Genomic DNA, 21792 nt, shown 5'->3' with positions numbered 1-21792 from the left:
TATATACTTAATCCTAGAAATTTCGTTATGTCCGTTTCATTCACTTTATGTCCCTTATAAACTATGTTTAAACTAGTAGATTTGGTTCTTTGCTTAGAAAACTAAATTAAATTTTCTTTTACAGGAGCCACCACCTGCTGCGTTAGAATTCCTGACTAAAATTAGAGAAGTCATCTCAGTCGCTAAACATAAAATGGCAGCAAAAAGATTCCAGCCAGTTCTAAATGAGATACCAGAAGAAGAGACCTATCCCTCTCATGGAAACAGTTTAGACATATACCAAGGCCTAGGCAGTCAGAGAAGTGAAAGCGTTGTCAGCCTTAAGAGGGAAAATAGTAGAAAAAGGTCTATAAATTGCGTAGGATGTCCAGGTTGTAAAACGGAAAATGGCAGCGAAGTACATAATTTTATAAAATATAACATACCTGCCTGCTCAAGCTGCCTAAGTAGTAAAGGAGACAAGCAAAACAGCATTCGCAAGTGGCTAGAAAACATTCCTACTGGAAAACAATCGTTCTATAATGATTTTCAACCAGCAAGCCAGAATGGTCTAGTCAACTCTCTTTTATCTCTTCCAAGTGCGGAAACAAATAGTAAATTAAGAAAACAAAACAGTTTTACAGCGTCTAATCCTATGAATTTAACAGAAAACATTACAAAAATTAAAAAAACATCAACTATGTCTGTGAGATCTGAACCACCATTGAGAACATATAGCTATAATCTACCTTTACCTGAATTTGACAAAATTACACATAATAACAACAGGAGCTATTATGGACAGACTATTTCCAGAATAGATGATATCAGACCAATTGGGTTGTGCGACTATCGTACCAGGAGTCTAAGGAGTAACCCTATCACTAATCAACACAAAAATAAGTTTATAACCAATAAGAATTCTCTACCTGATATGGTAAATGAAGCTATAGCTCTTGAAAACTGTAGCAAATCCTACAACCACAACAGTTCTGACGAAGAAAGAGTCGGTCAGGAAATTAAGAACACTGCTAGAAAGAACTCTGAAAGCCCACCCATTAATGACTATGAAACTGATAGTTTAGAGAGAACATCTACCAAAAAGGGGCTGGCAACTCCACCTGAATACCCTGACGTGCCGTCTTCTCAAGCTAGTCCAAGCTTGAGCAATGCTTTACCATTAGAAGAAGAACTTACAATGACTAATGCAGTTTATAAGACGCATTCGAGAAGCAACAGCAACACTCCATCCCCACAAAGAGATGTATGCATCGAACAAAATCATTATGAAATAATAGAGTCCAAGAAAGTAATAAACAACGTCAGTAACATAGAAACTAACAACAACAGCTATAGTTTAGTAAGCGAGGTATATGTTAACAATAATTACAACTTTGGTAGTACTCCTACTTCACCAAGTGGGTCAGATTGTTCAATGGGAAGTAGAAAATTACGTGGCGCAGGAAATAACTCCGAGGAAAAACCGGGCTGTCTTACGATTGAAGTTAAAGATCCTCCTGAAAATTACATAAAGATTCATGAATCAGATGGATTTGAACCCGATACATTGGATCGCAAACATCCCAAATATAAACAGACAGACGAAAATAGCCAATTCAGTAGAAAGGACCTCATTAAAAACATTGATATCGACGGTAGTCCTGTCAATCAACGCAGTCAATTACGGAGCAGCGGGACGTTCAAAAAATCAGAAGCAATGGTCAGTGCGTCAAAATTCAATAGTTTAAGAAACGATTGCGAATCTCGAAAAAATATTTATGAACGCCCTAGACTATGTCCGGCCACATTCAATGATTCTAAAAGTCTAGATGATACATCGGAAACTTGGGAAGAGGTCGCAGCGGACTGGGCTACAGAAGAAGGCCGTATCCTTACTCTAGAACTCAGGCACTCGAAGAGGCAACGGCAATGTACACCGCCAACTGTAAAGCAAGTGAAAAGTCTAGCGAGACCAGATATTCTGCCTCCACTTCCACCAACAAATGACCATCCAATATATGAACAACCCACCTTTCCACCCCGGAGGGTAGAAAGTGCAAGGTTACCACAAGAAAATCTATCAAAAAACTTGAATGGCAGAAGCCTCAGTCCGAGAACATTTACGAAGAATACGACAACTGACATTAGCTTTAGAAATGGTAACGTTCGTAAATCTAGTATAGGACATCCTTGCCGTCCAACGAGAGCTTCTGCCCAAATGCCATTCTCGGACTACGAAAACATTGACACTGTCGACGCGTGTGAAGGAGGAGCAAGCCAGGCTGAAGATTTATGTAGGATATCTATTAGAAGACGGACAGACGGAAGATACAGCAGCAATTCAATAAACACCAACACATTTTTGAAAGAACCTAAAGAAACTTCTGGTAAAACTTTTAGGATGAAACGCAAAAAAGGACATGTTGAAGACTCAGGATATCTCAGCAGTGACTCCGCTGGCTCAAGGCAAGTTCAAAGGAAATTAGTGATAGCTAAAATAGTGAGTTGTAGTGAAAGTGATGACACTGAAAACGAGGCTAGAAGTGAATCAGGTGCGGAGAGCGTAGAGACACATTCGGTGTATTTCGATAGCTATAGAAAGCAAGAAGTAAACGTTGTAGAAAGTGACAATAAATTGCTAACGTATGACAAATGTGCAAGAAGTAGTGGAAGACGTTTTAAAAACAATTTTCAATTATAACAACACGCAATAAATAATATTTGTGCAATATAATGTGCAATATCAATTTGTAAGTAATTATAAAATATATTTCTAATTAAATTTTACTTTTATGTTTGTAAAATATACAAGTACTGATACACGATACCTCTCCTCAGAGTTGTTAATAGTTATTATTTATTTACGTTGCTAATAAGCAATAGTATTTAGGTAGTTATAATGTAGATAATTAATTGGCCGGTTGTGCAATGCAATAATAGAATAAGCTTGTTATTATGATGTTGTAAACAGGGTTCTCATCTGATTCCTATTCTTACTTTTGTGAAAGTAAACACAAGTGTGTGTTTTTCGAAGTGAAACTTTAAAATAATGTATTATAAGTAGGTATGTTGGCGCCCATACAATTGCCAATTTAAACTTATTTCAAGGTAATTATTGTATCAATCCTGTATTGGGTGTCAATCACTGGTGTTTGTGACTAATTAATAGATTTCTTTACAAGTCCATTTATAACAAGTTCTTAAATAACGAGTATAAAGTCGATCGTGATAAAATATTAAAGATTTCACCTTTCTGGCATTAAAATAAATTTAATACATATTTAATTATTTATTGGAAATAGGTTCGCGCGGGCGCCTTTAAACAAAAGATTAATAGTTGCTTAAGGATAAAATGTACAGTCAGCAAAAGTATTAGCTTTGAAACTTTGAACTACAAAAAGCTAATACTATTGCTGTCTGTACAAGTGTACATTACTCGTAGCGCAGGTAGCCAAGCCCGTAAGCTGGCTATCAAACCAGACCAATGTGTTTCTAGGAAGTTTTGTAAGGAAGGAAAGCATAGGCATAAATCTGCGAATAAAATTCAAATGCGTGTGTGTGTGTGTGTATGTGTGTGTAAAGTCCGCATTAGGCATGCGTAGCATGGATGGGAACAAAAGTCCAAATCCCTTTGGTATTAATGAAAGACCTTTGCCCAGCAGTGGGACATACATAGGGTGGTGATGATGAATTTTTAAACTCCATAGCATAATGGAAATAATAATTAAATACATAGATAGAACACAAAGGGCGATTGCAATTTTCACCCCGACCGAACATAGGCGGTATATCCTTTGTTGGTGCGCACGAATGGATCTTCCCATCTGTCTCCAAAATCTCTTTTATTTGGAAAGCAAACAGAAATAAGTGAGCAGGAGATGAGTTTACAAATACACATTAAGGACATTCACTTATTTCCTTAACAGCTCTCACTAAAACATGTAATGGAAATATACTACACTTAAACTACTCCGGCCTCTTGGCCCAGTTAATTGCAGTTTTTCAAATAAATTACAGAACAGGTAAAATTTCAAAGGTACGTTCGAAATTGCTACATCACATGTTCGGATACATAGATATTACAGGTTACATGATAGTTTTTAATCAAGTTTTAACGATATTCACGGTTTTTAAACGAAACATTTAATCCGAAATGTAATTCGGACTTTTAAACGTTTTCACGCTATTATTATATATAAGTTTAGCTAAGCAATTGAAAGAGTCAGGCAGCTAATGCTTCCTAGTACCTGACATAAATTGGTGCTCCGGAGCGGGAGCCAATCCTTAAAGGAATGGATAGTCCCCTCTGTAGGTTAGAGCACAATGGGTTTTGGTTATGTTGTTGGCAACAACTAATATTGTTCTTTGAACCTGATAGGTGTTTAAGGTGCAGTGAGTTCAGGTCCTTCTCCGAACGCAGCTCGCTGAGCACTAAGCGGACCGCCGTGCGTGCCCGCGTTATTGAATTGTTATTTTTAGTTACCTAAATTGAACAAAAAAAGTAAGTTCAATCAAAATTAATAGTGCGTTTTAGACCTTTATCAGGTTTCGAAACGATGAAGTTACTAAAGAAAGGCCTCAAGATTTATATTCTTTGCCAACCGAATACGGTTTAATAAAAGCTGTACGATTTTTCAAAAAACCTGCTGGCTGAACCCACTGCACCTTAAGAACGACATTGAAGAAAATCGGACAAAATTTAATTTACTTACCTCCTGATATCTCATGACATGATTATAGGTCCCTCGATAGAAAATGACACTGAAAATACCTCGAAAATATAGGAAGCATCTAAACAAACAACAAAAGTTTTTATAACCTTAGTTGTTGCCAATAGTTGCTATAGTCAGTTATTTTAGGTATTTATTGAAACGTATAGAAACAAAACCACGTGACTCGTTCTATGGCTATATGTAAAAACTGAATGGACTAAAAAATACCACACATTTATCGAACTTGCTCACAAAATTTCACCAGAATTCGAAACGTGTAACGCTAACCTGTAGAAGAGAATAGCCAGACACAGACAGGCATACGAAAGAAATTTTGCCCGAGCTGAAAAACTAAAACGATTCGCTCGCGCGTCGCGTTCTTTCGGTCAATAATACTATGATTGGCTGAATAAACGAGTCCTGTGGTTTAATAAACTAAAATGCACATTCTGGGGCCTATTGCATAATAAAATACACGCTAATACTATTACTAATTTTGTATGTGAAATTACTAATAGTATTACCTTGTATTTTATTATGCAATAGGCCCCTGTTTGTTGCAATATTATTGTTTTACCTAAAATAATACACTATAGATATTTTTTTCGGTTGTGGGTTGTTTAATTTATTGATATTTTAGTTTGTATTTAGTGAATTAATTTTGTACAGTTTATTTGTTATACTGTTACTTAAAAAGCTGATGTTATGGTGCTAATCTAATGAGAACAAAGGTAAAACCGGGTACTTAGTATACTTAAACAATTATGCAAGTTGTTCTTGTGTATTTTGTATTATAAAATTTATAAGGATATTGTTTAATTTTAATAAATAATTTTAAAATAGGTAGTAGAATATGTGAACATTTAATGCTCAAAACAAGAAATCTGTTGTTATAATTTTAATGAAGTTTTTATTGTAAAATATTTTTGTATTCTAGTTAAAGGTTAAATTTTATAAGTAGAAATGAAACAATATTACAATGCTTCCGTTTTTATTGTCTGACTGTAAGATTTAATGTATGTTAATGTACAGTCGAAGGCTAAAATATCGATCCAGACAAATGGCTCAAAAGTATGTGAACACGACTTTATTGTCTAAGGTGTAAGAGCGTACACATATTTTTGAAACACTGGAAATGTATATATATTTATGCCCTTGACTGTATCAACAAATCCTAATTAGAATTTTAAGCATTTTTGTATTTATTATGTTATGTAACATAATTTTAAATAGGTTATTATTCGAAACAGTGATGAACAAGAATTAAAATTTATTAAACATACCTTTCTTTTATTTTAACTTAGAAAACTATTATCATGTTTTTAACTTCATTTATTATAAAAATAAACCGACTCATAGTCAGATTTATAGTAGGTAATTCTTAAGTATAATATCACAGGCTACATGCAAAATCGACAATACAATTACGCTATTCTAAACCTTACTCCGATCAATATAAGGTATCAAATTAAACTCACTCAGTATCCAGAAACATGCTCTCACTATCCACTGGTTTCATTTCACACTGTTTCAAACACTTGGCACCTTTGCTTGATTCGGTCAGCAATTCACTTCTAAACTCCGTAAATAATCCTAATCCTCCGGCAAATAAATCAATCTCTTTCCCTATTTTGCTTTGCACTTTAGCATCTTTGCTTTCATTCATTTTGACTATACAACTATCTAAATACTCTAAAATCGTAGCCGTTTGGCGTAGCATAGACGGAGCGTAGCTCGCATAGTCTAATTTTTCTTTCTTTTCTGTAATTTCTTCATTATATTTGCTTAGGGAATGTTCGGTGGCTGTTATTTTGTGATTCGGTGGTGTGATTATGATGCGATGTGGAATAGCTTCGTGGATGTAGTGTATTAGTGGTAGCACCTGATTATGTGACCTGAAATAAATATACATAATAAAGATTATTCATGTACATATAACGGTAAAAAAAATAGTTTGAGTTAGCGTTATGCGTCTTTCGTGGACATCATACAATAAATGGACTTTAAAGCCTAATTTTCTTACTGGACCATAGCAGGCATGTTTAAATCTACTTCTTAAAAGCCGAACGTATTAGTAAAATGTACCAAAATGTTGATGTTGGCAAATAAATAAATGAGATAAAAACGAAACGACAAATGTGACAAGGAAAAGACCGTGACGAAAAACGTATAAGACAGATATTAATAAGTTACCGACTATGAACAAAGAAGATGATGACAAAAAAGAAAAAGACAAACAAAGAACAAAAACAGAACATGTTACAAAATAAACGAAAACGAATGAGACGACCGAGCAATGATAATACCATCTTAACACTCTACTCTATAAGTATATATATACACGGTGGCTACAAAATAAGTGCATTCATGCCAGGGAGGTTTTGGGATTATACTGACCAACTTTTACTATGGGACCAACCACGAAATCGCGAAAATGCCCATGAGGAAAGGGAAAAAGTTTAACCACGCATTCCTGGGGTCATAAGGAGTAACAAATGTTATACAACCTAGATCGAATTATGCTTTTAATTTTTTAGGGTTCCGTACCCAAAGGGTAAAAACGGGACCCTATTACTAAGACTCCGCTGTCCGTCTGTCTGTCTGTCACCAGGCTGTATCTCATGAACCGTGATAGCTAGAATTGAATTTTCACAGATGATGTATTTCTGTTGCCGCTATAACAACAAATACTAAAAACAGAATAATATAAATATTTAAATGGGGCTCCCATACAACAAACGTGATTTTTTTGCTGTTTTTTTCCATAATGGTACGGAACCCTTCGTGCGCGAGTCCGACTCGCACTTGGCCGGTTTTTATACATAATAAATACATAACGTATGCTTCTCTAGTATGAAAGTGCCTTAGGGTGAGCTGGCAACGTTTATTAATGCTATCTCTTTTTATAGTCACTAAGCAATGTCATGAAGACTTTTTTGGGCATAGATTATTCAAAGCCGGGTCTAGATCCTTCGATATTTAAACCGCAACAAGTAGCGCACTGAATATTAAAGATAAGATATTTTCAAGCAGTTCATTGTAAAAGAAATGAATACCAGATACAGGCGACTGCAAACTGGAATATGTGCACCCCCGTGACCCCCGTCACAGACACGGAATAAATAACAATAGGTACAGAAGATTCACTCTCTAACAAAACGCGTCTATTACGCCAGATATGACCACTAGGTGGCGCAAGCGCGAGCAGGCGTCCGTTCCGTAGCGGTGCGCGGCAACTATTATGGCGAGACACCAAAATTGGTGTGGGCCGCATGTACTTGTAGCGACGCGACGAAATTGCGGAGTAAGCCACGCCTGACCCCGTCAACTGACGCGCGCGGCTAAAGCCCAATATCAACCTTCCTGCATTCCGACAATATTCACGATGAAGTTTAGCGTTGAAAGTATATAAAAGTACAATTTACCTGACATTCACTGCTATAGGTGTACAAACAGCATTCTCATCCTCAAACACCACCATCACACCATTCAGCACATGAAATGGAGACATCTTATGTATAACAGCATTGCTTACTCCAGCCACACATTCCATTGCCATGTGTTGACAGAAAATGTCTGACAATGTCAGTCCTGACGTGTTGTCTATTATTCTTAATGTCAGATCTAACTTTTTAGTGGTGGCCAGAACTGCAAGGATGCTAGTGTCACCTGAAAAAGGATGAAAAAGAATTTTAAAGAAAATTTTTTCGTTTATGAGCTTAGAGGATATAACCAAACGGAGACGCATTGTCTGTGTACAAAAAAAGTCTGCCGATTTTTGCGGGGCAGGGGAACGTCAAATGTATACGTAAAGTAAAAATAGCCATGTCAGATAAACGTCAGTCCATACATTGTGTATGACCATTGGCCGACTATTTTCGACAGAGGGGAACGCCTGTTAATGGCTACTCTGTTTGGTTATATCCCTTTAAGTTTATGAGGGTTAAAATAAAATGCTATTGGAACCCAGAGCCATCGCCTTTGTAGGTAGGTTTAAAGCTACGTTTCCACCAGAGATGTGCGAAGAAGAACCAATAGAATATTGGTCAATAGAGCTTCGCTGAGCCCAATACGGAGTTCTTAACAAACACATTCCTCACTCGCTACACATCCTCGCACATCTCTATTGGAAACGCAGCATTATAATGACGAAATAGGCTAAACTGGTCATCATAAAAGTATGAATGATGATTTTTATTATTAACTACTTATCATTAAAATATACTTACTAATTTCATTAGCTAGCACATCATACTGTTTCCCCATAAACTCAGAATATGACAACACCATAGAATCAAACGGCATCAAATAATCTTTCCCCTCTCTTTTATACGAAATTACTCCATTAAAATCTAATCTACTTGTGCTATATTGCAGTTCAGTTAAATCAACAACAGCTACTATAGCTGTTTGTATATTTGGTTGTAGCTTGTGTACTTCTTTCCAACGGGGACTGACGGTTGTGTGTTGGTATAGGTGGGTTGTGTAGACTGTTGATGGTTGTTTGGAGTGAAGGAGTATGGCAACATCGTGGAGGGGCCTGAAAATGTAATGGTGTGGATATAAAAATATGTTAAATTTTGTGATAACATTATAAATGTGATAATTAGACAGTGTATAACCTAGATTAAATTAACATAATGTAAAATATTTTTACCCCTGGAATCAGGAAATAGGGGGCAAAAATTATGTAAGGTAGTACTAAAGTTAGGGGGTGTAGATTCCTATGCGGAAAGTCATGAGACTAGTCTACCAGTGGGCAATACTAATATTTAACAATTCTTTCTATATTTTAGTAAATTAAAAATCACAACTAATGAAAGTACTAGTTACTAAGGGTATGAATATTAGTAAGTGGCCTAGATTGAATTCAGTTGAGATTACAAAGGAATGTTAAAGGTTAACTGGAAGAGATCCCTCAAAGGGATAAGTTCGCCTTTGTACATCTTATTATTTGTACCATGTAATTTTTAATATGTATATTTGTACAATAAAGAGTTTACTACTACTACTACTACTATTACCCCTTTCATGGGCATAAGGGGCTCAGAATTTATGCAAAATTGAACCCTATCACTTTGAAACAAAGTTCAAAATCACTGTGCGAAATATATTTACCCTGTCATAAAAATATATACTTCACTTTTCCCAAAAAATAATCCTGGCAATTTTTTTTATAGAAAATGATGGTTCATACTTACATTTCACCCTTATTGATAATATTCAGTGTGATTACTAATTTTTTATTACAAACTGCAACACTTGGAGTCCGTGATATCAGTTTCAGCTGCTCAGAAACCTGGAAATTGAGTCATTTATAGCTATAAGATAAGATATATCTAGCAGCAAGTTGTATGACATAGTTTCAAGAGACATAAATTATGTCACATAATGCAGGTCCTTGTTTATTATCTTATAAGGTGCATCCACACCGCAGTTAACAACAGTAAGTAATAAGGTAAGTTACCTAATGTTAGTGTTGGCAGTGTTGCTCCGCAAAAGTAAACTGCAGTGTGGTTGCATCTATAGGGCCCTCCAAACAAACTATTATGTTAAATTTTGGCAGAAACATTCTCATATGAAGTTTGCTTCATCTTTACAATGGCGTTTCAATCAATCAATGTCAATGTCATGTCAGTTTTGGGATTATAAATTCAGGCATTTATTTACAAACATAGACATATATATTACTTCATATAGACTGGCCTTACGAGCACTACGAATGGGGCTGATACATTGGAGTCAAAATCGCATTTAGTTACACCAGCGCGCTGTCGTGTGGCGATTTGCGCAGTGGATATCTGTTGTGGAGGAGTGGTTTTCAGAGGTCGGACATTTTTTTTTCAGGAGGCTATTGAAATGCTGGAGCACCGATGGAATAAGTGTATTAGTGTTGAGAGAGAGACTATGTAGAAAAATAAAAAATAAATCTTGAATGTAGTATTGTATTGTATTGTATTGTAGTTCGGGCGATTTTCCGCAACTCGACGACTGGCGCCTATTTTGCGTGACATGGGGGTGGGCTAGTCCTGCCAGCCCAGCTCCTCGAGGAAACCTATCAAACCTTTGATGTTGAGTAGGACCTCGGGGAGGTCTCTCGGGGATCCGAGATGTTTTGCCCTGTATGGGGCCACTCCGCTGCACTCCAGCACCACGTGAGAGGCTGTTTCTTCTGTCTCCATGCATCCTCTGCATAGGGGACTGTCTGTGACACCTGTTATAAAAAGATGTTTGTTAAATAGTCCATGACCTGTTATGACACTGGTTACCATGCTCAGTCGGGTCTTTCCTAATTGAAGGAGCACCCTTGTGAGCTTTCCGTTGATGCCAGGCATGGCTTGTTTGGCCTGTCTGCATCCAGTCTGGTTTAGCCAATGTTCTGTGTGTAGTTTCCCTGTACGTGCCAGCAGCATTGAACGTACCTTGCTAAACGGTATCGGGAGGATCGGTTCTGGGCCAATCGCTCCCGCACTCGATCCTTGCCTGGCAAGCTCGTCCGCAGCATCGTTACCCCGGGATCCGCTGTGTCCTTTGATCCATTGTAGGGTGATCTTATTGTTATGACATACCTCCATTAGTCGTTCGTGGCATTCGTGTATAAGTTTGGATGTGACTATATGGCTTTTTAGAGCCATCAAGACTGCTCTACTGTCGGAGAGTATGCGGATGGAGGATCCTACTACCTTCCTTGCAGTAATGGCAGCCGCCGCGTTTATGATGCCCATGCACTCAGCCTGGAATACCGAGTTATGGGCTCCTAGCGGAGTGGTGATTGACATGTTCAGGTCTTCTGAGAAGGTTCCAGAGCCCGATCCGCTGTCTGTTTTGGACCCATCAGTGAAGATTCTGAGCTCCCGAGGATTGAGTCCTTCGTAATTGTCGTCCTCGTATAACTGTATTTTGTACCTTTTGTCGAAGATAGCTTGTTTATGAATCCGATCCGTGCCCGAATTGAGCACTGGAAATTCGTCATATACCTTATCCAGGCAAGTTGTGTGAAGAGCTCCTATGATGTTGGACCATATGTTAAGGGCTCGCAGCCTTACCGCTGAGAGACTGGCCTCTTGTTGTATGTGTAGGTGCAGCGGTGGAAGGCTTAACATGACCTCCATGGCTGCAGTCGGTGTGGACCTCGTACAGCCAGTGGTGGCCGCGCATGCGAGCCTTTGGAGTCTTTGTAGCTTGTCTCGTACGTTGCCTAGGTTTGTTCTTGGCCACCAAACCAGAGCACCGTAACAGAGTAAGGGGCGGATTATGGTCTTATAGAGCCAGAGAGTAATTTTTGGGTTGAGTCCCCACCTCTTACCAATCATCCTTCTGCATTGCCAAAAGACAACTCCCGCCTTGTCTATACGTTTGTTGATGTGATTGTTCCAGTTGAGTTTACTGTCGAGAGTTAGCCCTAAGTACTTAACTTCATCGGTCAGCTGTAGCTCGGTTTGGAAAAGTGTTGGTCTGGTAAAGTTGCCAAGCGCTCTTTTATTGGTGAACATTACCATTTCTGTTTTGGTGGGGTTGACTGATAGGTCGAATTCTCTACACCAGCGTTCTACAATCCGAAGAGCAGCCTGGGTGAGATCGCAGACTGTACTGGCAAATTTACCTGATATTAATATTGCCAGATCATCAGCGTAGCCTATTGTGTAGAAGTGTTTCTCGTTCAGTTTGGTTATAAGGTTGTTGACTACTAGGTTCCACAGCAGAGGTGACAGGACTCCCCCTTGAGGGCATCCTCGCACCGCCGCCACGGCCTGCGGTTCACCTGCATACCTTATAGTTCTTTTGTTTAGCATGTTCATAATCCACTTTGTTAGTCCGGGTTCCAATGTCAATGTCATGTCAGTTTTGGGATTATAAATTCAGGCATGGAAGAATTGGATGAGGAGTAGCGCGCTGAGTGAGTGGTTCGTTTTGAGGTTATATTCCCATAAATAAAACAACTTTCCTTATTTACTAATCAGGTGGTGGAATATTTTAATATAGGCGTTTAGATGGATGGTAACGAGAAGGAGAAGCCTCCAGATGAGGCTGATGATAATGACATGAACTGGGAGAACGTCTCACGTAAGCGTAACTTAGATTTATCACCGACCAAGCTGGAGCCTTCCCCTAAAAAAATTGTAATTTACACGACAGAGGCCGACAAGCAGTCGGGTAATACAAATAATACAGTCGAGCCTAATAATAGTCATGTGGTCGAATTAAATAAAAATAATCCAATGGAGGTAAGTCAAAATACTACAGTCGATTTAAACAAAAACAATCCAGTCGAGTTCAACCCACATTTATACAAACACCCCAGTCTGGACAGCAAATACCGAGAGTACAATGCCGAAGATGGTGGACCATTTATAGTTCACGTCTCTAGAGAGTCTGTACCATCTTCCAATGCTTCCCTAAAACCCATCAATGTAGGCCTTTTGCTTACTCAAGCAAAGGTTAACAACATCCAAAAAGAAGGTGGTATTAAGTCAGTAGGTCGCAACAGAGTAGCAGTTACTTTCACCACAGCAGCTGATGCAAATAGCCTCTTAAAACACCCGCTACTAGCCCAAAATAAGTTTATAGCTGATATTCCCTCATACCATGTATCGCGTATGGGAGTTATACGGGGAGTTCCTTCGGATTGGACTATGGAGGATTTAGTCAACGGTACAAACCTCAAAGAAGGCAAAGGAAAAATCCTTAAGGCTCGCCGTCTGCAGCGGAAAGTGACAAAAGATGATGGATCCCCATCCTGGGCACCAACCCAGTCGGTGGTGGTTACCTTTGAAGGACAATCCTTACCGTCAAAAATTTTCGCCTACTACACCTCACTAGTTGTAGAAGTATATCAACTGCCAATTATTCAATGCAGAAAGTGCCTTAGGTTCGGACATATTCAAACACAGTGCCGGTCTGATGCTAGATGTTATAAGTGTGCACAAAAACACCCCGGTGATGGATGCAATGTAGCTCCAGAACATGTGACGTGTATATTCTGTTCAGGCAGACACTTTGCTACAGACAAAGTATGCAATGAATATGGTCGACAAAAGTCCATTAAACTTGCCATGTCTGAGCAGAATGTCTCATACGCAGAAGCAGCAATACAGTTCTCAGCGGTTCGTAAGCCATATTCAGATGTAGCAAGAATCATGTTTGAACAGGTTACAGACTCTTCCCGATCTTCACAGCCCCCATGCGACCCTAATACTTTCAGGCCATCTCCTTCTCCTCCGCCCACCACTTCATATCGTAAAACCGTATATCGAGCGCCCCGAACGAGGGTCTCTCTCTCTCCGGGTTATGATAGAGAAGCCCACAACAATATTGTCCGAACTCCCCCACCTCAACTCCCCAATGGCCAAGCTCTGAATAGTTCTTACAATAGAATCACCCACAATGAAGACCTAATGGAGCTCTGTTTAAAATTTTTAACAAACATAATCGCTAAGTGGAGCGATTGCCTACCGAACGACGTTGCGCCCTTAATGATCACACTCGCTGAAAGACTTACATTTCACAACAACGGCCCCCCCGGTCACATTTCTACAATGGAATAGCCGAAGCATTGTCCCAAAAAAACCTGACCTTATTCAGCTCATCAACACCTATGCTGTGTCTGTTGCGGCTATTTCGGAGACGTGGTTACGTCCCGGCACTCTTCTCAGAGTGCCGGGCTTCTCATGTCTCCGGGAGGACCGTAATGATGGACACGCCGGATGTGCGTTGTTGATCAAGCGCAGTTACCCTTTCTCCCAAATTCATATCCCCCCTCACTCGGATGGGATTAATGCCGTAGCTGCCAGGGTTATGGGCATTAATTTCATCTCTATATATATCCCCCATCCTGAAGTAGTTAATATGCATGAATTACAATCTATTCTCAAATCGATTCCACCTCCTCTTATGATTTTAGGGGACTTTAATTGTCACAATATGTCCTGGGGGTCATACCATTCGGATGCGTTTTCATCAGCCCTGCTGGATTTGTTCGATGAAATCAATGTAGGAGTTGTTAATGACGGAACTCCCACGCATCGGGTATACCCAGGCCAGAACCCCCAATCAGTTCCCGATTTATCTGTCTGTTCCCCGAGTTTGTCTTCTTTACTATCCTGGAGGGTATTACGCCAGTCGTTTGGCAGTGACCATTTCCCGATTATTATCACCAAGCCTTCTTCTATTCTTCCATCTCCTTCCCCCGAACCTCTTCTGAAACACAAAATTCAATCAGCAGACTGGCCCAATTATGCATTATTTATAGAGGAACATATGAAAGAGTGGGACACGAGCGAAATAAGTCAGGATGAAAAATATATAAAATTTAAAAATGTGTTAATAGAGTCCGCCGATAAATATATACCAAAAAAGAAACCTGCTAAACTCAAAATCCCATCACCCCCGTGGTGGAACGCAGACTGTACGGCAGCCGTTAAAAAAAGAGATGCCGCTGAGCAGGATTTCAACAATACAGGAAATTTGGAAGACTACATTTCTTTCAAAAAAATCTCGGCCCGTACAAAACGCTTCCTAGCAAAGGCAAAAAAGAGGGGATGGAAGGGGTTCTGCGAGAATTTATCTCCTAGAACCCCTACATCACTTATATGGCGGAATATAAGGAGGTTCAGGGGTTCGTTTAATCCAGAATCTATGGCCACCACAGATTCTTCCTGGCTGTCAGACTTTGCAGATAAACTTGCCCCGCCAACTGTCCCTGAAGCATCCTGTTTGTTACTTCCCCCGCTGCCAGGCACCGGGAGCTCTCTAGACATGCCTTTCTCATTCTCAGAGCTTAGTCTAGTGCTTAGTGGATTGAGAGATACTACACCGGGAGAGGATGGCATACCATACTGTTTCCTATCTAAGTTAAATACATCCTCACAGGAGTACCTGCTTGGTATTCTAAACCATGCCTTTGGCACGGGAGAGATCCCTGTTGACTGGAAGACCCAGGTCATTATTCCAATCCTAAAACCGTCTAAAAACCCAGACGAGGCTAGCTCATATCGCCCGATTGCCCTGTCCGCGACAATGGGAAAGATACTGGAACATCTGGTTAAAAACAGACTCGAATGGTTTGTGGAAAACAAAGGTATTCTAGCTGACACGCAGTTTGGCTTCCGAAAGGGCCGTAGTACAATGGACAGTTTAAACATTTTAGCAACTGATATCCGACTAAGCTTTTCGAAAAACGAATATCTTCTGGGATGTTTCCTAGATATCTCTGCGGCCTACGACAATGTCCTTCTTCCGGTGCTCAGGGCAAAAATGCTTCATCTGAGCATTCCCGCGAAGATTGTACATATTGTCACCAACTTATTCATGGGTAGGTCAATTAAAATTAGAAATGGTAATTCCTATTACCCGCCTCGGACTTTGTGGCGAGGTCTCCCGCAAGGATCTGTACTCAGCCCCCTGCTTTACAGTATCTACACCTACGACTTGGAACAATCTGTCCTTTCCTTCTGTAATGTCTTGCAGTATGCTGATGATCTGGTCTTATACACCTCAGCAAACTCAATGGACAAAGCCACTGCTAGTCTGAATACAGCGCTGGGTTACCTCAAAGATTGGCTTGATGAACATGGTCTTACCCTATCGCCAACAAAAAGTTGTTTAGTGACTTTCAGTCGCAGAAGGATCATGCCTCCTGCAGATGTCCGTTATGGTGGTGTCATGATACCAAGTAAAGAGTCAGTAAAATTTCTAGGTGTTATTTTAGACCACAAAATGTCGGCCTCCTCACATCACAAATATGTACTGAGTAAATGTGAAAAAAATATTAATATTCTGCGAGCATTATCAGGTGTTTGGTGGGGCTCTCACCCTTATTGCCAGAAGCTACTATACAATGCCATCATACGCAGCCATATAGACTATGGGTCATTTCTAATGGAACCTTGCAATAAGGATGGCCTAGATAAATTAGACCTCATACAGGCAAAATGTTTAAGGATCATACTGGGTGCTATGCTTCCTTCTCCCAAAAATGGCATGCAGGTAGAAGCTGTTGAACCTCCTTTGTCTCTCCGCAGACAATATCTTGCCGACAGGTTCTTGATCAAAGCCAGCTCTTACAACAACCACTTGTTGCTTCCACGCTTGCGGGCACTGGCACTGGAGGTCACTGAAAACCGATATTGGACATATAAAGCCTTTCCAAGAATAATAATGTCTTTTTCAAAACTGTCTAATATTAACCCCAGTCTATATAAATCCGGCGCTAACCCTTTATTTGAGGTGGCATTTGAGACCTTAATATATTCACCTAAAGTTCTATTAGATATAGGAATTTTCAAAAATGATCCAGGAGCAAACAACAAGTTCAATAAATTTTTAGATAAATGGCAAGATTACTTACCGGTTTTTACTGACGCTTCAAAGGTGGATCCTACAAAATGTGTGGGAGCAGCGGTGTGGATTCCTCGGTACAATATTGCCCTCCCATTTAAATGTCCTCCTCAAGCATCCATTTTCACAGGCGAGGCAGTTGCTATTCTTGAGGCTGTCAAATATGCAGAGACCCACAATATTAAAAACACCATTATCATCACTGATAGTAGGAGTTGCCTGCAGGCTATTGTAGGCAACCAATTCAAATTCAAAGCAAAATTTCCATTGATTCTCGAAATCAAAGCTTTGCTACGTAGGTGTGAATCAAGGGGCCTACATATTGTTCTCGGGTGGGTTCCAAGCCACTGTGGTATTAACGGCAATGAGATGGCTGATATGTGGGCAAAACGAGCGATTGACATCGGATCAATGAAGCAGGAAATTTACGGTACTGACCTATTGAGTTGTGCGCTATCCAATATGTTTAATACATGGCAGAAGCAATGGGATACCTCTAGAATACAGACAGGTAAACATTATGGCTGTGTACAACCTCGAATTACTCGAAAACCGTGGTTCTATCGTTTTCGTACTTCTCCGAAATGGGTAATATCGACCATTTGTCGTTTACGCTTAGGTAAAGTATGTACTCCGTTATTTCTGGCTATGATTGGTGTCCGTGCGAACTCATTGTGTGAATGCGGGTTGGATGAGGGTAACTTGGACCACATCTTCTTTGCTTGTTCAGGGTGTAGTTATTCACTGTACGATGTATTACCCGAAAATGTTCCACGACCTATATGCTTTAGCTCACTGCTTTGTCACATGGATACTAGGCTTACTTCTATACTCATTAAATATTTACAAACGAACAACATTAAACTCTAAATAGCGTCTTATCTTTTATAATCTAATGCGTCTAATTATTTATGTTTTATTCTATACTTCATATTTATTTTATATATCGTTTTCTTCTCTTCCACTTCCTTCATGTTGGCACTATTAACGTTCTGTCACCCACTTCCCGCTTTTTTTCTACTAATTTTTGTATTCGTCATGTGTTTGTCTGTGATGTTCATAACAATTATTCGTTTTTAGGTCTTCCCAACCACAACCTCCCAGACTACCGAACATTCTCCTCACGTGTGAAAGTCAAAAACCGACATTGGCAAATTCACCCCGTGCAAAATTGCGGGGAGTAAAAGCCAGATAGGATAAAAAAAAAAAAAAAAAAAAAAAAAAAATTCAGGCATTTATTTACAAACATAGACATATATATTACTTCATATAGACTGGCCTTACGAGCACTACGAATGGGGCTGATACATTGGAGTCAAAATCGCATTTAGTTACACCAGCGCGCTGTCGTGTGGCGATTTGCGCAGTGGATATCTGTTGTGGAGGAGTGGTTTTCAGAGGTCGGACATTTTTTTTTCAGGAGGCTATTGAAATGCTGGAGCACCGATGGAATAAGTGTATTAGTGTTGAGAGAGAGACTATGTAGAAAAATAAAAAATAAATCTTGAATGTAGTTTCATTGTAAGAGGGTTAGGAGTGGTGCATACGGATCAACACTCGTATATGTCTATGTTTACAAAGAATTCTTAAGTCACACAAACCACTGCCAAACAACCACTCTCATACAATCAAGTTCCACACTCATTTTAAAATGGCATGATTAAATTACATGAAGCTTGGCATTGTTTGAAACTGAAAGCATAACTTTATTGTATGGCAGTGGCTAGGTTTGTGATTCTTAACAAACTGTGGACATCAGCCTGCAAATTTGCATGGACATATTATGGATATATTCATTCATAGTGGCCATGCAATTTCACAGCTGGGTGTATATGCGTAAAAAATATATGATATTAAATACCTGATTATAGCTTTCAGTTATCATGGAATCATCTAAGTTTGGGTGCAGTTTCTTAGATACAGCAAAAGCTGTAAGTTTTCGCAGATCCATAAATTCTCTCCGAGTTTTCTCATTGCATTGTATACTATATCGAGCCTGACTGAGTTTCCTCTTCAATTGTGTGAGAATCGGTAAAGATTCGTCTACATGCATTCCACTTAAAGCTGCAGCTCTTTCACCTAAATTCTCAAAGTTATCATCAAATATTAAAGGCACTGCATCATCTTTTAAGACAACTTTAAGGCACGCTTCACCTCTACAAGCGCAATCATTAAAATCGTAATAATCAACGTTTGACACTTTTTTATGAACTGCAAGTTTGTCTTTTCTGGATAAAATTATCACTTCATTCTGTGACGCTAACAGGTAGAAAAGCTGTCCTTGGCTATTCCTAAGGAAGTACATCTTTGTAAATTGAATCTCAGTGCCAAGAAACAGGGACGATACTTCTTCACACTTGTAGTATTCTTTAATTTCTCCATACTTTGTACATATTGTGATATCGCATATCCTACTTTGTGCCGGGTGGTCGTCGTAAAATACGAAACATGCTATTTCGTTCAGCACACATGATGGCACAAGATCATTTATTATTTCTTGTAGTCCAAAGTCCGAAATGTTCAACATTTCTATTTTCTTCACAGTTTATTATTTTACTTGAGAACTTTACCCGCGAAGTTCTCCAATCCAATCTCTCCTGTGCGTCTCCTGTCAAATAATAAAATATCATTGTCAACGTCAAAAACAAGAAGCCGTTCCAAAGCTAAACACTTTTTAATAGTGTAACTAATATAAGTGAAAGTATTATATTTTGGAATTTTTTTGTCGAATAAAAAATATTATTTGCATTTTAGAATATGTTGATATAAAAACGGTCACTGCCCTATTCTATTCATTACTCGCAAGTGCGGGGTCAAACTGAGGGGTTTGAATATTTTATTTTTATTATTTCGGAACGTCCCACAATCTCGGAGACTGTTTGAGTAAATTAATGAGGGCTAACGCGTATGAATTCGCCGCTAGGGGCGCTAGTGTAGAAGGTGGTCTTTTCCATAGTTCGAAATGTCAAATGTCACTTGTCACTTCAATGACTGACAGCTTTTCTATAGTCTTTTGGACCACCAACAACAGAGGCGCCAACTGGTGAGCAAAAAAACGATAGCCCTCATTAAACGCAGGACATACGCAGGACGAGAGATGGTATCGTACGTCATTTTTTGTCGTCGGGACCATGTCGGGACGTCGCTCTACTGCATTAGCGCTATCTCGCTTGCACGTGTCATTCCGTACTAACAACTCCGAACATCTGCGGCCAGGATATATCCTGTTGCCTCTCTGTCGCACTTGTAAATTCGTATGTAAGTGTGACAGGGAGGCAACACGTCGAACGTGGTTCGCGGTAGGCCCTCAGATCCTACGGCGAAAACCGCTCCGCTAGGTTTAAAAATATAACAAGTTAAAGACAAAATATTCATAAAAGTCCTAGTTTACAGCTCTTCGACTAGGTATATAGTGCTTTATGTACAGTCAGCTGCAGAAATGTCTGTCTGACTGACTCCGCTTCCATAAAAAGTTTGGAGTCAAGATCGTCTATCAACTAAGATATAAGATATAAGGGATAAACATAGGATAAACTATGGACTTACAGAGGGCCCACCGCGAACATCGAAGAATTAAATTTCGTTATCTTTCTCTCTTTCACTCGAAATGATGCAGGTGCGAAAGAGACGGAGATAGCGCAATTTCCGTTTTCTATGTTCTTGAGGGACCCTCAGATCTCTCTGCGGCTGACTACGTACAGGTTGACCTAAAAATACGTTAATAAGATAAAGATTTATTTTGTGTGCTGTATGTGCATAATATTGTTTATATAAATAAAAAACCAAAAGAAAATATGTATTTTGAAGATAGCATTTCTTGTTTTAGTTAAATGATTGTCGATTAAATTTTTAATTATACATATTCCGAAAAAGTTTTAGTCAACGTATTTTTGAGTCAACCTGTACACTTATATTAAGGGTGTTTAAGGGTAAGTTTACTCCTAGCAGGTAAGTTCACACATTCTCAATGATAATAATATGCTATGTTAGGTAACGCCCTGAACAATTGGATCAATTGCACTGTGATTATTTTGAATTGCCTTTGCGTGAATGAATGGTACCTATTAAAGCGACACTACAGTGTATTGTACACAATATCGTCAATAATTATGAACTTCATTCTACTCCAATCAATTCTTTTACCTATTTATACCCATAAAAGTAATTGTCACGACTCCATATGGTAATTACCCGTGGATAGGAATAAAGCTGAAGCGCTGGTGGCCTAGCGGTAAGAGCGTGCGACTTTCAATCCGGAGGTCGCAGGTTCAAACCCCCGGCTCGTACCAATGAGTTTTTCGGAACTTATGTACGAGATATCATTTGATATTTAATACCAGTCGCTTTTCGGTGAAGGAAAACATCGTGAGGAAACCGGACTAATCCTAACAAGGCCTAGTTTCCCCCTCTGGGTTGGAAGGTCAGATGGCAATCGCTTTCGTAAAAACTAGTGCCTACGTCAATTCTTAGGATTAGTTGTCAAGCGGACCCCAGGCTCCCATAAGCCGTGGCAAAATGCCGGGATAACGCGAGGAAGATGATGAGGAATAAAGCTGAATCCTGAAATCGAAATGTACTAGTTGTATAAAAAAGCGAAGCGTCTGGTTGACGTAACTGGTGACCGAAGAGCTGGCGGCTTTCTCGCACAACGTATCAGCATTGCGATACAGCGGGGAAATGCCGCCAGCATCCTTGGTACAATGCCTCAAGGGCCTATTTTAGATTTAAGCTAGTTATTAATTTCGTTTACGTAGTACCACTGTAT

The 21792-nt window shown here is 39.3% G+C and overlaps 3 protein-coding genes across 3 annotated transcripts in view; 2 read left to right on the top strand and 1 right to left on the bottom strand.

Annotated features, from left to right (window-relative positions):
* The window catches only part of LOC134749445 (uncharacterized), a 104932-nt gene extending 100281 nt beyond the window's left edge, over positions 1-4651 (top strand). Inside the window, exon 10 of the mRNA XM_063684381.1 lies at positions 125-4651. Within this exon, the coding sequence (XP_063540451.1) occupies positions 125-2680 (2556 nt within the window). The 3' untranslated portion in view covers positions 2681-4651. The remainder of the gene's footprint in view (positions 1-124) is intronic.
* LOC134749439 (DNA-directed RNA polymerases I, II, and III subunit RPABC1) overlaps positions 1-4684 on the top strand; it is a 215448-nt gene extending 210764 nt beyond the window's left edge. Inside the window, exon 7 of the mRNA XM_063684375.1 lies at positions 4674-4684. The gene's annotated coding sequence lies outside the window, so the exon portion shown is untranslated. The remainder of the gene's footprint in view (positions 1-4673) is intronic.
* A 1078-nt stretch (positions 4685-5762) lies between these two features.
* Positions 5763-19630, bottom strand: LOC134749345 (uncharacterized). The gene is made up of 5 exons (XM_063684264.1): positions 18889-19630; positions 9893-9990; positions 8921-9231; positions 8117-8360; positions 5763-6586 (listed from the first exon to the last, which is right to left on the bottom strand). Exons 1-5 carry the CDS (start codon positions 19552-19554, stop codon positions 6166-6168), a joined length of 1740 nt encoding a protein of 579 aa, XP_063540334.1. The 5' UTR covers positions 19555-19630; the 3' UTR covers positions 5763-6165.
* Between the last annotated feature and the right edge of the window lie 2162 nt (positions 19631-21792).

Source organism: Cydia strobilella, chromosome 18, assembly GCF_947568885.1.
Source record: "Cydia strobilella chromosome 18, ilCydStro3.1, whole genome shotgun sequence".
NCBI classification, from domain to species: Eukaryota; Metazoa; Arthropoda; class Insecta; order Lepidoptera; family Tortricidae; genus Cydia; species Cydia strobilella.
Note: the sequence above shows the minus strand (reverse complement) of the source record. Positions and strands in the feature narration are given on the sequence as shown.

Coding starts and splice junctions, on each gene's coding strand:
- LOC134749345 (XM_063684264.1), bottom strand. CDS start 19,554: ATGTTGAACATTTCGGACTTTGGACTACAAGAAATAATAAATGATCTT. Junction 9,232..9,892: donor ATTATCAATAAGGGTGAAAT/GTAAGTATGAAC, acceptor TTACATTTTCAG/GCCCCTCCACGATGTTGCCA. Junction 6,587..8,116: donor CCTATAGCAGTGAATGTCAG/GTAAATTGTACT, acceptor TATTTATTTCAG/GTCACATAATCAGGTGCTAC.